At 40.9% G+C, this 15277-nt stretch overlaps 1 protein-coding gene across 6 annotated transcripts in view; it reads left to right on the top strand.

The window, feature by feature from the left end:
• The window catches only part of Clasp1 (cytoplasmic linker associated protein 1), a 273785-nt gene that overhangs the window by 232350 nt on the left and 26158 nt on the right, over positions 1-15277 (top strand). For 5 of the 6 annotated variants that reach the window (XM_070021888.1, XM_070021887.1, XM_070021886.1 and 2 more), the window contains 2 exons: positions 7912-8062; positions 12867-13110. In XM_070021888.1, the coding sequence (XP_069877989.1) occupies positions 7912-8062; positions 12867-13110 (395 nt within the window). Of the gene's footprint in view, positions 1-3208; positions 3326-7911; positions 8063-12866; positions 13111-15277 lie in introns of all 6 variants that reach the window. The other variant, XM_070021883.1, reaches the window with a different exon arrangement.

The following is a 15277-nucleotide window of genomic DNA, read 5'->3' as shown; positions in this document are numbered from 1 at the left end:
CCTGTATCCTAGCCACTCAGGAGGCTAAGATCAGGGGATTGTGGTTTAAAGCCAACCCTGGCAGGAAAGTCTATGAGACTCCTACTTCCAATAAACTGCCAAAAAAAGCTGGAAGTTGAACTGTGGTTTAGGTGTTTGGGCAATAGCCTTGAGCCAAAGAGGCTCAGGGGTAGAGCACAGGCCCTAAGTTCATGCCCCAGGACAGGCACACATACACACAAAGAAAAAGTGCATTGTCTCGAGATCTTTAGATAACATTTGTCCATTTACCAGTGCCATTAGAAGCATGATGGTGACTTTAGTGACTCCTTCACATAGGGTGACATCATCTGGCCCCACTCAGAGAAGTAGCTTTATAGGCAGCATTTTTTAGACAACTAAGAGTCCTTCATGCTGTATTTTGTCTATAAGCAGGCCATTAACAATTAACTCACTAACAGTGAGTTTAAAAAGCCAGGGGCCTTTTTTATTCTGAGGGTTACTGACATCAAGTTCTTAAAAAACAACAAAAATACTTTAGGTGTACAATTTCCCTATTTAGGTTTATGTACTTTTACTAGGAAGATATCAAAACGTAAGTGCTTTTAAATGTAGATTTATTTTTCAAATTAGATGAAGTCTCACACTCCTTTTTTCTTTTTGTTTTTGGTGCCAGTCCTGGGGCTTGAATTCAGGGCCTGGGAGCTGTCCTGAGTTTTTTTGCTTAAGGCTAGCACTCTATTATTACTTGAGCCACATCTCCACTTCTAACTTTTTTGGTGATTAATTGGAGAGTTTCAGGAACATTGCTGTTTGAGCTGGCTTTGAAGTATGATCCTCAGACATCAGCCTCCTGAGGCATGAGCTACTAGTACCCAGATTTCTTTTCTTTTCTTTTTCTTTTTCTTTTTTTTTTTTTTTGGTTGTGGGGCTTGAACTCAGGGTCCAGAAACTGTCTATGAGTCCCTGAGCCTCTCTGTGTTCAATGCTAGTTAGTATATCGCTTGAGCCACTTGAGATAGGAGTCTCACAGGGACTTTTCTGCCCAGGCTGGCTTTGAACCATGATCCTCAGATCTCAGCCTAGGTAGCTAGGATTACAGGTATAAGTCATCAGTGCCCAGCTCTGATCTTTACTTTTAACTCTTAGGATTACATATCTGTAGAAGAATTAAAGAGATTAATTTTTTCCGTATTAAGTCCACATATTTTCTTGTGGATAAATTCTTCCTTAGAGAATTATTTAGTTAACATAGTTCTTTTTTAAAAGAAAGAAAGCCTCTCTATATTGCTTAAATAATCAGATGATCTGAGCCAACATGAGCTCAACAGGAGAAATGGTTTCCTGGTGAAAATAAGCAACAACCACATCATTGAGAAGCATTCCAACAACTGTTTGCTTTTGAACAGAAAAACTGTAAAAGAAATAGCTTCTTACCTTAGGGAGGAGAATTGACTACATTGCCCTCTTCTAAGGAGATATTAAACAGCTCACAGCACAAGGCATTTTCTGAGCAGTTGTTTTTAAATCATCTTGACCATATGGTATTAGCTTTTTATTTGGAAGAAAGAGGAAAGCTTAGGACCGTTTTTTAACTTATTTTTCATCCGATTCTGAGTATCAAAATGAGCTAGGGTGTTTTATTTGGTTTTTTACTCACAAATTCTCCATTTGGTTCATGGAAATGACAGGAAGTGTTCCAAAATGGCAAACAACTTTGATGATTTTAAATTTCACTAGTAAGGACTCCTCCTGTCAATGCAATAGTATGTAAGACACCATCAGTAAATGGTTAAACTTTGTGAAATATTCCATTAATCACATTTCCACAGGGAAGGATGCCTGTTAACAACAACTGATAAACAGTTACTACTTGGATTTGAGTAAAGATGTATGAAGTAGAGTTTTTCGTTGTTAACACATGTTTATATTGTAGCTCATTTTACCCTGTGTGATTGATTTTATGGTAAGTGAGCAATGGAATTGCACTTGCAAAGGAATTCCACAGTCATGTCCAGTCTGCAGTATGTTCTGGGCATGTGAACCATGTAGCAGAATGGCACTACACAGGTCACCTTTAGTCCTCTAGTAAAGGTATTGTAGGTAGTTTTTCATTTCTCCTCCCAAAGGATCAAGAACATTCTTAGAATCAAGGCTGGGGGGTTAACAGGACCCACATTCATAGGTGGGGTATCAGACCACCAGAAGGTCCCCCATGTAAAGTATCACTGTGTTCTTGTATCCCTGAACCCATCACAGTAGAGCAATGGAAGACGGTCTTCAGACCCTCCATAGCACAGTATTTCTTATTTCCATATCTTGTTTCCCTTATGAAATGGGGCCATACCAGTGCTCAGGGGGAAGCTAGAATGCAGGGCTCCTGCTGTAAGAACTGTGCTAGTGGCAGGCAGGGCTGCTGTGGACTCTCCAGGTTCTTGCTCCATCTTTTTTAATTGCAACAGAAGTTAGAACTTTCCCAAGGGGTTCTGCGAGCCCAAGTCAGCTAGTAACATTGTGAAGTGCACACAGACACCTGTATTCCCAAGTGCATTTTATTCTCCTATCAAGAGGAGATCCAAGCAGAGAAGTATAGTGCATTTTTTTTGTTGTTGCTATTTTTTTTCCGCTTGAGCTGGCCAACTGAGACTTAATACCCTCCTCCACCCCTCCAGCAGTATTGATATTCTTTGAGAAGAATATTAATTCTCTGAACTCTGTCTGATTGGATCTCAACTTCAAAAGCATTTTGTCTCTCATTAGAGTTTGTTGTCAGAATAGTGTGGTCTCTGAATCTCCCTGTTTAGTCCCTCTGGTCCCATTTGAATTGATGCCCCATAATTCTTCCCCCCTTTTTTTTCTTTCCTGAAAGAACTGAGTTATCTAAAACTGAGAGTCCATATTTATTACAAGTCCTTATAACTTGCTTCCCAACTCTTGACAGGCAGATAGATACCCATACTCAGGTACACAAATTCACATACACCGACTGGGAATCACACATGACTTTTAAGCGGTAAACTTATCTTATAATTGAATGAGAACCAAATCGTAAAACAAAATTTGTCCTTTTACTCTGTATGATGAAGTATTAATTTTGCCCCATTTACTTATGATAGAACTTAGTCAGGAAAGAGGAGACTCTAAGACACTTATGATGTAGCATCTTCCTCTTTCCCTCCCCTTTGCCTCTGTGTTTCTTTCTCTGATTTTCCTCTTCTGATCACTGCAGTCGGTTGTGGGGTTGGAGTGCCGATGGGCTATCGAAGCACCCACCTCCCTTTTCTCAGCCTAACTCCATTCCCACCGCTCCCTCCCACAAGACTCTCAGGCGCTCTTACTCTCCCAGGTAACAAGCTACCTGTTAAACTTGTCAGAGGTGTCACAATATTACTACTTTTCCAAGGTCGTCTCGGGTCTTTTGGAAAGCCTCTGAGCTCCTCCAGTGTAGTCACTGCCTCCACTTAGCCTCACAGAAGTGGATCCTGGCTGAAAAGTGTGCACAGTACACAGGAGTATGGTTACTGGCATATCTCGGGGACTGTGACCAGATCTGTCACCATCTACTCGAGTCTTTTGGCTAGAGCAATGCTCAGCCCCCCGAAGAAGCTCAGGAAATTGGTTACATCAAGGGAAGCAGTAGTGGGAGGAACTTCTTCCAGCTGCTTCTTAGGTGCAGACAGTATTCTAACAAGTACATAGACCTGCCCTTCCTGGGGCTGCTTGTGTAACTGTCAGTCCTGAGGTGTCTACTGGGACATGTCTCATAGTGATAGTCTGAGCATACATACTTCTAGACAGAAGAGTGGGCAGGCCTTCTCAATGTCCTGCTGTGGGTATTGGGGAAGCTGTTGGCTCTGCTTGGCTATGAACATTTTAGAGTCTAGAAGGAAGCTGGGTGCCAGTGGCTCATGCCTGTAATCCTAGGTACTCAAGAGGCTGAGATCTATGGATTGTGGTTCAAAGCCAGCCTGGGCAGAAAATCTGTAAGACAATTATTTCCAATTAACCACCAAAAATCCAGAAGTGGAGGTATGGCAAGCCCTGAGTTCAGGCCCAGGGATTGAAAAAAAAAAGTCTTGAAGAAGGTGAGCTTCCCTTGGGTGTTAAAGCAAACATGGTGTCTGTGGTGCTGCAAAGATACCACGTAGTACTCCAGACCCTACCTGTGTAAGGTCTCTGAGATGGTTTTGTGAAAGTCCAGAGATGAGAGGATGCCATTCCTAGAAGCTCATTGTCACGTGACTAGAGCATGGAACAATTCAACTGTCTTGCTTTGCAAGAGGAGTTCGTAACCAGTTCTCTGATAAGAGTATGTGTGGGGCGAAAAAGAAAAGAAGTACTCTGTAACCACAGACAGCTTCTGCAGAGTTACATGCCTACTTTTGTATTCTCAGCATACCAAAGCTGAACAGAATAAACACCTGCATGTGTTAACTCCTTTCTTTTCAAGCTCTGAAAGTAGCTTCTGAAGTATACAGAGAATCCTGTGATGAATGTTTGTAGATACGCAGTTAGGCAAGGCGGCAAGAAGTATGCTGCTATCTTCATTAAAGTTAACAAAGTACATCACTGCCTTTTATTTTTTCTTTCTCTAGCTATGCCTCTGTGTGTAGATCAGTTAATTAATGGTTTCCCAATATGTCATGTTGGATGCCTTAACACACATGGAGTCTCACCCCTGCTAGTGTTCCAGCCACCTCTCAGGACTGCTTCCCCAAAAAACATCCCAGACCTAGGATCATCTTTCCCAAAGTACTCAATAACCTGTGTTTCCCCAACTCACTAGTGGCTAACGTTATTCATACTTCTACAGGCATCAGAGGGAGGAGGTGCTGACTAGAGACTGCCCATCTCATTGCTGTCAGCCAAAACCCTGTTGATTTCCCAACATGACATTCTCCTCTTCTGCTACTAGAGTCCTTATCCTCCAAAATAACAAAGAGAAAAGCCTCAGGCAGCAGACTTGTTTTTTTCCCTGATGCTTTTTTTCTTAGTGATCTGACTCCAAGCTCTTCTCATCACTACATGGTCCTCTGTAGAGCTGCATTGGGTGGCGTAGCCTGACCATAGATCAGGACTATTGCTGATTGGGTAACTTTTCCTAATCTAAAGAACCCCAAGGAAGCCCTTTGTTTACAAGTGATCAGGACATGGCCTTTAACCCAGAGGATTATATCAGGGGATTGTCTTCGAATTTGAAATAACAGACTGTGGTTGTGGTACAGGTGCCAGATAAGGTTTGTCTAGCAAAGACTCTTCTTAGCCAGCTTTTAGGGCCTCCTGGCTGCTTCCTCTGTACTGTTCCCCAAGATGCAGAGGCATACTATCCAATGATAACTTCATGGGAAACTCCTTTGCCCTAAGCAGTAAGGGCTCAGAATTATTGATTTGAAAAAAGATAACTGAAGCCAACATATTCAAACAAAAGAGTAACCTTATTTCCTAGCAGGGGACAGTGCTTATGTCCCACCTGGAGCTCACAATTTCAGCTTCATACCAATGGGACACTTTACTTGAGACCAAAAAGGAGGAGTCCAAAAGGATTATCGCCTCACATTGTACTTGCATGCACACTGCTCCTGAACTGGCAGGATTCTTTATTATCTTCAAAAGAGGCTATTGGATGGTCAAGTTAATTGAACTGAAATGAAATATTTCAAGGAAGTTGAGATTGAGAATCGTGAGATGAAAGCCAAGATTCTCTAAAGCGACACATGGAACGTAATATTGTGACATCCCTTAAAAAACTCAACGTCTGCCAGACTGCCTCTTGTCCATTCATCATTCTTTCAGTTGTTTTGTTTTGTTTTTTACTTTTGCATGGGGTATGCTGTTATTTTTGGTGGTTGTGATTAAAAGCATTTTAAGGCCTTTTTTACATCTTGTATATTTATCTCTTTTTTGTTTGAGTCAATACTCAATCTTTGTATATAAAATCAGTGTACTGCCCAGATGTATAAATGCCTTTTTCCATAGATATGCTGGTATTGCAGAGTTCCTAGGAAAGAGGTGGGAGCATCTCTGCCCCTTAGATGTACTTACTGCATATCTGGGGTGTTGCCTATAAACTCAGAACAGAAGGAAATCTTGAGTTCCACTTCAGTTCCTTACTCCTCATCCTGTTGTTGTGTAAATGGGATTTCAGCTGCAGACATGTTCAAGGTTCACATTCCTTTTCATTGGGTGCCAGAGCCAGTATTTGAGTTGGCACATATTTCTGTGAACTTTTCACATACAGTTAGGGCATGTCTGCCCCCCTTCCTGGATTGTATTTTAAAAGGTAGCTATGCCTGGGCTAGTTGAACAGTTTTAGACAAGTAGCTTTCATTCTGAATAAATTTGTCTTGTGCTCCTGCAGAGCCTAACCAGCTCTTGAAGACACCTAGACCATTGTACCTTCAGATAACAAAGATCCCACCATTCCAAGTGATACCTCTCTAAATCTGTGTGTGTGTGTGTGTGTATGTGTGTGTGTGCGTACGCATGGGCACACATGTACACATGTGCTGTTCTGAGGCTTGACCTTAGGGTCTAGGCGTTGTCCTTGAGCTTTTTAGATTAGGGCTAGTCATCTGCCACTTGAACTGCAGCTCTACTACTGGCTGTCCTACCTGGGCTGGCTTTAAACCATGAGCCACTAGTTCCCAGCTTAAATATGTCTTTTTTCAAGAGAAGGAAAGAACTTAATAAATTAATCTTAATTGTGAGAGACTTCTTGTACATTGCACAAGATTAATTGTGTTATTGCAATAAAGAAAGATCATTACCAGTAGGTTTCTTTTAATTAACAGAAAGATTGATTTATCTCTGCAAATAGCCATTGGTTTTTTTGGGATGTACCTAGCAATTCTCAGTATAGCTCAGGACTTCCTGCAAGTTACATTAGACTAACTCATAAGATATTTTCTTGAATACTTAAAGCAAGTGATATTTAATTTTTTTTATTACTTCTTCTTGGTTGACTGTTATATCGTGTTTTGCTTTCTTTGTAGTAGTATGTCCATCCTGTGCTTTGCTGTGTGTTTTGTTAAGGGACAGGTATAGCTTTTGCTCCCAGAATCCTTTCTGTTTCAGTGTACTTTTTAGACATCTAATGGACACTTCCTGGTATACTGCATTATACCAAAAGGCTTTTGTCTTTAACATATTTGATTCACTTCATGTTTTGCTATATCCAGTGTCTCAAAAGACAATTGACATCACTTTTCCATAAGGGAAAATATTTCTTTTAAGATATTCATCCAGGAATATAGATCTCATCTTTAAAGATCTGTGCTTTTAAGATCTGTTTTTATTTTACTACATGAAATGGAATCATCTAGAAGAGTCTAATATCCATGGCAAGTTCTTAGGTTAGGCTACATGAGAATTAGACTCAGGACTTTAGTGGCATGGATATGGCTTTGAGTCACAGTGTCACTTTGCTTTGGTTTTAAAAAATAGGTTCTTTCTCATTTTCTGGATTAGATACTGGCAAACCCTATCTTGTGAAGTTTCTTTCTTTGCTCTAAAGTGTGTTTGTAATACTTTGCTGTATTTCCAAAAACCTTTTCCTCTTAAGTTTGTACATTTGGGACCAGTAACAACCAAACTACTTTTTTTCCATCATTAAAATAAGGAAATTACTTTCCACTTTCATCACCTCGTACGTTCAGTCACCAATGTCACTCTTTGAGTTTTCACATTCTTGTGGTTATTGTTGTTTCCACTAGTTCTTGATTGCTGATGTAATATGTTTAAGGCCAGATTTGACAAGGAAGCTGTGTAAGTATCCAATGCTGTAACAAAAGATTTCTGCTTTTCATTCCAGATCACCTAAAGAAACAAAAATATAATGATACCTTATTCTGTAAATTACTAAATAGTTAATGGCCATATCTCAATTTTATGTAGATACCTCAATTTAAGAAATAAAATGTTTTTGATCTTTAGCATGCTGGACTATGATACAGAGAACCTGAACTCTGAAGAAATCTACAGTTCTCTGCGAGGAGTTACAGAAGCCATTGAAAAGTTTAGTTTCCGAAGTCAAGAGGATCTGAATGAACCAATTAAGCGAGATGGCAAAAAGGACTGTGATATTGTAAGTATTCTCAGGCTAAGAGAACTGAATGTCAAATAAATGATAGTTTCTAAGTCTTCTGAATCTGTCTGCTCTGGGGATGATACATTTTATCCTGTACTTATATAATTGTATTTTTTTTTTTTTTAGTCCCAAGGCAATTTGACAGATTTTGAAAGTGTAGCCCTCGGCCTGCTTTCATTTATGCTAAATATATTTTTGTTTCTGTGATATGATAAATGGTAAGCCTGAACCAACCATCAGGTTGGCCTCTCCAGGAGCTCCAGTCTTATGGGAGAGGCAGCAAATACACAGGATGGTGCAGTGGTTGTAGCCAGGGCTGTGCATACAGGGCCCTGACAGCCACTATGGTGCTCAGGAAGGATGGGCTGGAGAGTTGATGCTACCTTTTGACCTAGATTCTGAAGATGCTGTAGTCATAGAGTAGGTCCTATTAGAAGACCAAAGCAGGGAAGCTAATTATCTTTTGAGTTACTAGACATAACAATACATGGAGCGAATCAAATATGTTAAAGAGAATGAGTGAATCTTGTTGACGTTGAGGTTCAAGAGCAATTTCTAGAGACCAGCTCAGGAAAGGTACCTAGCCCACACCTTGACTTTATCCCAGGACAGTAGAGTCTGAAAGATTTTTAAGTAGGGAAGTAACTAACTGTAGGAAATGGAATTTTATAAAACATGAGCAGATACAGAAGAGTTTGAAGTCTTCTGGGCTATGGAACTTGGTCTAGTTCAATTCAGTGAAATAGTTTCTTGAAAGGAGAAAGTATATGATGATGGATTTAACTGTGAACATGTGTCTTTGGAGTTGCCAAGCTGGAGCTGAAGACAGTGACTGAGGCCACTTAGATCTGAGAGACATTAAGGAATGGCTTCCTGGTTTAAAAAAAAAAAAAAAAAGGAGAGTGAGTGAATGAAATCCCCAGGCACAGGACAGGGTAGGATAGAGTCCCGAGGGGTAGCAGCACCAAGGCAGGACGACAGCTGCAGACGAGTGTGGGGGTCACAGAAGCTAAGGGAAACTTTCTTAGCAAGAACACTCCAGGCTAGAAGTAGAATGAAGGGCTCCATTAGCAATTTGTTCATTTGCTTGGTTGACTCTTGCTGTCTGCACTAAATATTCTGTTAACCTAAATTATAGAAATACGTATTTACTTGGAAGTATTTTTTAATTTAATTTTATTGTCAAAGTGATGTACAGAGGGGTTACAGTTACATAAGGTAGTGAGTACATTTCTTGTTGAACTTGTTACCCCCTCCCTCATTTTTCTGCCACTTTCCCTCTCCCACCCCCCACTAAGTTGTACAATTCATTTCCAATATACTGTCTTGTGAGTATCACTGTTGCCTTGGTTCGCCCTTTGTCTTTGTCACCATTTCATTGTTTCCCATCCCTAATTCAGATAAATGTATATACCATACCCAGGGCACCAAAATCAAATACAGTGACAACAGAAGCTAAACTATAGGGAAAAAAACACAAAAGAAAACAAATCACATAGTACATTTAAAACACCAGCAACAAAGAAAAACCTCTTGTTTCCATGTCATTTTGTTGAGCATCTCGCATATGATCATAGCTATTGAGCTATTCTGCTCATCTGCTAGGACTATGCTAGACATATACTAATTATTACAAATGAGGGAAAACATGGAATCTATCTTTCTTTGGGTCTGGCTTACTTCACTTAATATGATTTTCTGCAAGTCTTTCTGTTACTTGGAAGTATTTTGATGTAGAATCAAGACCTTTGAAAATGAGCCCACTGTTTGGACTTTCATGTTTTTCTTCTTAAATAATGTGTACAATCTATAATTTTCCAAATTTGGTTCCTTCCAGGAATCCATTGGCTTTGGGATCATAGTTTAGTACAAGAGATGAAAACAGGCTCCAGTAGATTGAAGAGTGACTAGACTAACAGTTGGAGCATGATGAGAGTCACTCATAGGACTTTCAGCTGGAAGAAACCTGACTGGTGTCCATATAGTGGAAGAGAGTGATGACTGATAGACGCAGATCCTTTGGTATATGAGGACAGGAACAGTGAGTCTGGAAGAGCAAGTGGCCTTACCTAGGAAAGAGGGTGGGTAGGTTTAGAGGAAGGAATAGGTATGCATCGTTGTCACTGTGATTCCTGCTTTCTGGACAGTGGAAGAGGCTATGGAAATTGTCTCAGGCGTGGTAGGGAGAGGGAAAGGAAGGGAAGGGAGAAACACAGAGACAGGTTTCCACAGCCCCTAAAGGAACGGAGGTGACTGGGGAAACAAAAGTCCTACCAAGAACAGTAGAAACCTTAGAAGATAGATGCACACAGTATTACTTGATCCAATTCTATATGTAGTGTGTGATACTTATTAGCAAGGGGAAATAAATCACTATCTGTAGAGACAGCAACTACTAATATCTATTATTGGTGAATCTTTCTTACACCATAATTCATCCTATATACTCTAGACACATCTAGTATCTTATTTTGAAATTTTTAGGTGCTTTATAATTTTTTATATATATATGTAAAAGAGAGAGATGATCTTTATTGTAAAAGTAATGAACATGGGGGGTTACAGTTACATATATAACTAGGGTAATGACTACATTTCTTTTCTTTTTCTTTCTTTTTTTTTTTTTTTTTTTTTTTGTCAGTAGAGGGGCCTGAACTCTGGGCCTGGACGCTGTCCTTCAGCTCTCCAGCTCAAGGCTAGTGCTCTACCGCTTGAGCCACAGCACCACTTCTGGTTTTCTGGTGGTTCATTGGAGATAAGAGTCTCACAGACTTTCCTGCCCAGGCTGGCTTTGAACCGTGATCCTCAGATCTCAGCCTCCTAAGTAGCTAGGATTATAGGCGTGAGCCACTGGCACCCATTCTTTTATAAATGATTTCCTTATATAATAGTAATATATGGTACTATTGCTATAATGTTTAAATAGTAATGTACTTTTTAGGAATTGCCAAAAAAAAGTTATGTCTATCCATTAATTTTCTACTCAGAGGAAACAGTCATTAAGATATTATTTATACCAATTTATTCAGATATACGCATATATTCTATTTATGTCTTAATATCAAATTGTATTTGGGGTTAAAAACTATGCATTCCAGCCCTTTCAAAAGAACTAAAGCCAGGGGTTCAAACAGTTTTTTGTATGCCGGTATTCACAGTAACATTATTTGTTCACAGTAGCCAAAAAGTGGACATGACCCAAATGCCCATCCACAGATGCATGGATGTACCATGTGATACACATAGATTACAGTAAGAAGAGCTGAAGTCAGACACTACTGGCTCGTGCCTGTAATCCTAGCTATTCAGGTGGCTGAAAGCCAGCCTGAACTGAAAAGTCCAAGAAACTCTTTATCTCCAATTAACCAGCAAAAAGCTGTAAGTAGAGGTGTGACTCAAGTAGTAGAGTGCCAGACTTGAGTGAAAAAGCTAAGGGATAGTGAGTGCCTAGGCCCTGATTGTCAAGCCCTAAAATCTGTGAAGGACCGAACACACACACACACACACACACACACATATACACACACACACACACACACGCACACACACACACACATGAAATCTGATATATGCTATGACTTAGGTGCCTGTTAAAAACATCTATAAATAAGCTAATCACAAAAGGGCAAATATTTTCTAATTTCCTTTGTGTGTGGTATCTCACATAGACAAATTCATAGAGACAAAGTCTCCTGGGGGAGGTAGAGAGGAAAGGGGAGTTGTTATTTATTGGAATAGAGATGGAATTCTTATGGAAGGTGATAAACAAGTTTGCAATATTCATCAGTGGTGATGGTTAGTTACATAGCACTGTGAATATATTTATAGTGTCACTGAATTGAATACTTATGAATGGTTGCAATGATATATGTATTTTGCCAACAGCTAAGAAATGCATTAACACATCATAAGACAGTTGTATCTTGTTAATAGCACAAGTAAAGTCTGGCCACAGAATCACCAATGTGGTCTGGCTATGTGGGAATGTTTCCACTGCTGTCTGTAGTCAAACTGCTTATTGTCAGCTCTTTATAAGTGCCACCCTGCAGCAGGTGCTCCTACAGGAGAGAACTCTGAGAGCAAATGGCTCAAAACCATGGCCATAGGGCCATCAGAGAACCATGACTTTAATCATTGAAGACAGTTGTCAGGATGTACATAGGGAAAAAACAAAACTCAGAAAATACCAAAGATTTATTGTTCTTTGACATTGGGTCATAAATATCCAAAGAAGGAAAGAATGATTTCTGTCTGGAAGACACTGAGTATCCCGCTGTTAAAGATAATGAAGTGATGTCTAGTTAACCACTAGGCGGTAACTGGTTTGGGGGTGGTTAGATCACTTTAGTCTTGTAGCAGTTGGGGAGCTTCTCTCAGTAGACATGGCTTCAGGAGGGAGTCCTTGCTGGTGACATTGGGGTCACAGGCCAGTGTAGTGGTCCACAGCTGGAGTCTTAAGAACCAGAAGTTGTGGCCCAGCCCTCCTTTCCGAAGAGACTCTTCAGTGTCATAGCATTTAGCCCTCAGAAAATGGTTGAGTATGGTGAATCACCAAATGACAAAGTAAAGCAGATTTTATGTGTAAATGGATGGGTGATTAGATATAAATGTCTACATACTCTGTTCCCTTTTGGGCAGTTCATGAATTTGATCTTTACAAATTGAAATATCGGTAGATGTTCTTTTGCCAGTAGTTAGGTTTCAAATGAAAACTCTGGTCCTCCTCATTTTTTGTGAGATTTAAAAGAAAAAGTGTGGTGCAAGTCCCAGCAAGGAACTGATGTGGTGTGCTGTGCTGCAGGTGTCCCGCGATGGAGGAGCAGCCTCCCCTGCCACTGAGGGCCGGGGAGGTAGTGAAGTGGAAGGAGGCAGGACAGCTCTGGACAACAAGACCTCTCTCCTCAACACCCAGCCTCCTCGAGCCTTCCCCGGACCACGTGCTCGGGACTACAACCCCTATCCCTACTCAGACACTATCAACACATACGACAAGACAGCCCTGAAGGAGGCAGTGTTTGATGATGACATGGAGCAGCTTCGTGATGGTTTGTCTCTACTTGATTGTCCTCTCCCAGAAGTGCCTTCCATGTTCTTCCCGCCCCCAGTCAGATGAGCCGTAGGTGCAGTGGTCAAACATAAATAGGAACACTAGAGTCTGTTCTGGTTAGCCATTTGTTCAGAACAGTCTGTTGTATGCTTAAGCCTAGGCAGCCCCTAGCCCCACAGACCTGGCACTGGCATCAGGGAGACTTCTCCTGAGTGGAGTAGTTGACCCAGGGGTGTAGCACGAGGGAGGGGCAGCCTCTACTTCTCTTTTTCTTGTCTTGTTGGCTTGTGGGGCTTGAACTCGGGGCCAAGGCACTGTCTCTGAGCTTTTTTTGCTCAAGACTAGTGCTCTACCACTTTGAGCCTCAACCCCACTTCCAGCTTTCTGGTGATTAATTGGAATTATATGAAAGTCTCATGAACCTCTTGCACGGGCAGGCTTTGAACTGTGATTCTCAGGCTTTAGCTTCCTGAGTAGCGAGGATTACAGGGGTGAGCCACTGGTGCCCAACTCCTCTACCTGTCTTAAAGACGCCAGCCTGTGCTTCCCTAGCTTCCTCAGTCGTGAACATGAGGTCCTGCCTGTGAGGCTGCTTTGGTCTCGCAGCAGCCTGTTAGCTAGGTTTTCCTGGGCCATTCCAGGCTAACTTCAGTGCCGCGAGCGGGAAGAAAAAAAAGCTGGCGTCATTGTTTACCTGACACTTGCTTGGTGCTCAGTTAAGAGTCCCTTCTCCATTATCTCACTGAGATAGAAGGAATTGGCCTCATTTTACAGATCAAGAAACTGAGTTTCAAAAAGGATAAATTATTTGCCCAAACTATAACATTGGTCTGGGTTTTCTCTGACTTACAGGTGAAGGTTAATATCCAGGGATTAGAAGTGAACGTTGCTCAGTGGTAGAGTAGCTAGCTTAACTAGTTTGAGGCCTTAGGTTCAACCTCCAGCACCATTTTTTTTTAAGTGTGCATTATTAAGTATCCAGTGTGTAATTTTGTACTGGCCTGATGGTATTTTATCTGAAACTTTTTTCTCTTCACTTAGCTTGTCATGTTTACTTGCCTTGTTTTATTTCAAGTTTTTAGTGAAACAAAGCCTGCTTTGTTTCTGAGCCTATTGTTTTGTTTTTCAAGCTTGAAGAATGCACTGAATTAGAACTCTAAAAAATTCACATCCAGGAGGAAATGAGACACAGTCCCTGGTCCCATACTTGTTGGATAACATACTCATAAGGAAGACACTAGGGTCAGCACTGAGTTTCAAAAGGGACTCCTCATGTGGAATGCTGAGGAGGAAGAGCAGTCCTCCAGTTATCCAAAGCAGAAGTGGCCAGGGCTTTGCCAACATAATCCCCTGGTGCATAACAGCTCCACATAGGCCTAGACATCTTGTTCCTATGCAGAAGCGAGACGTAGACCATTTTGTTCACTTTGCTTATGGAATTAGTACCTCATTTACTTACCCAATTATTGATCTTGATTAAGGTCAAATAAAGTTTAGAGTGTCGGTTACAATTCATCCACCAACTATGTACTGAAAGGCTTAAGGAGAAAGGCAGGAAGGCAGGGGCAAATGGCAGGGCTCTGACATTTCCAGCTTCCTGGTATGTTTACTCCCTAATCTCAGAAACTAAAGAAAGACATGATTGCATGATTGCACTTACTTATCTCATTTGTGTTTCATCCCTTCTGTTTAAAGTTGCATATTCAGTCCAGGTCTTATGTGAACTTAGAGAAACAAAGTGTCTTCCTGCTGCTCAAATATGGATCAAAGTGGTGCTAAGTGATCTTGGGCATGTTTTCCAGTTTCATCCCTGAATAATTCACACACCTTTACTGGTGCTTGTTCCCTCTGCCGGATCATAAGCTTGGTCATCAGAACAGGGCTTAAAAGTCAGGGGGATAGTAAAGGGCTGTGAGCAAATGTGCTTACTGGAATGGGACTGATACTAGAGTTAGTCTTTGTTACTGAGGCTTGCCATGGAAAGTTTGGGAAAAGATGGTCATAAAGGGCTTTTCTGGAAGACACCTGTGTTCTGCTAAGGCCTAATGCTAGACTGTGACAATGGAAAAAGTTTGGATAAAAAGTCAGGGAGGGCTTTTGGAGGGCACCTACAAATCTCTCCTCTTTGTCTGAAATAGAAAGATAAAGATGGTAGGAACAAGCAC

Source organism: Dipodomys merriami, unplaced genomic scaffold (genome assembly GCF_024711535.1).
Source record: "Dipodomys merriami isolate MVZ:Mamm:240054 unplaced genomic scaffold, mDipMer1.0.p SCAF_146, whole genome shotgun sequence".
NCBI lineage: Eukaryota > Metazoa > Chordata > Mammalia > Rodentia > Heteromyidae > Dipodomys > Dipodomys merriami.
The sequence above is the reverse complement of the archived record's forward strand: the minus strand, read 5'-3'. Positions and strand labels throughout refer to the sequence as shown.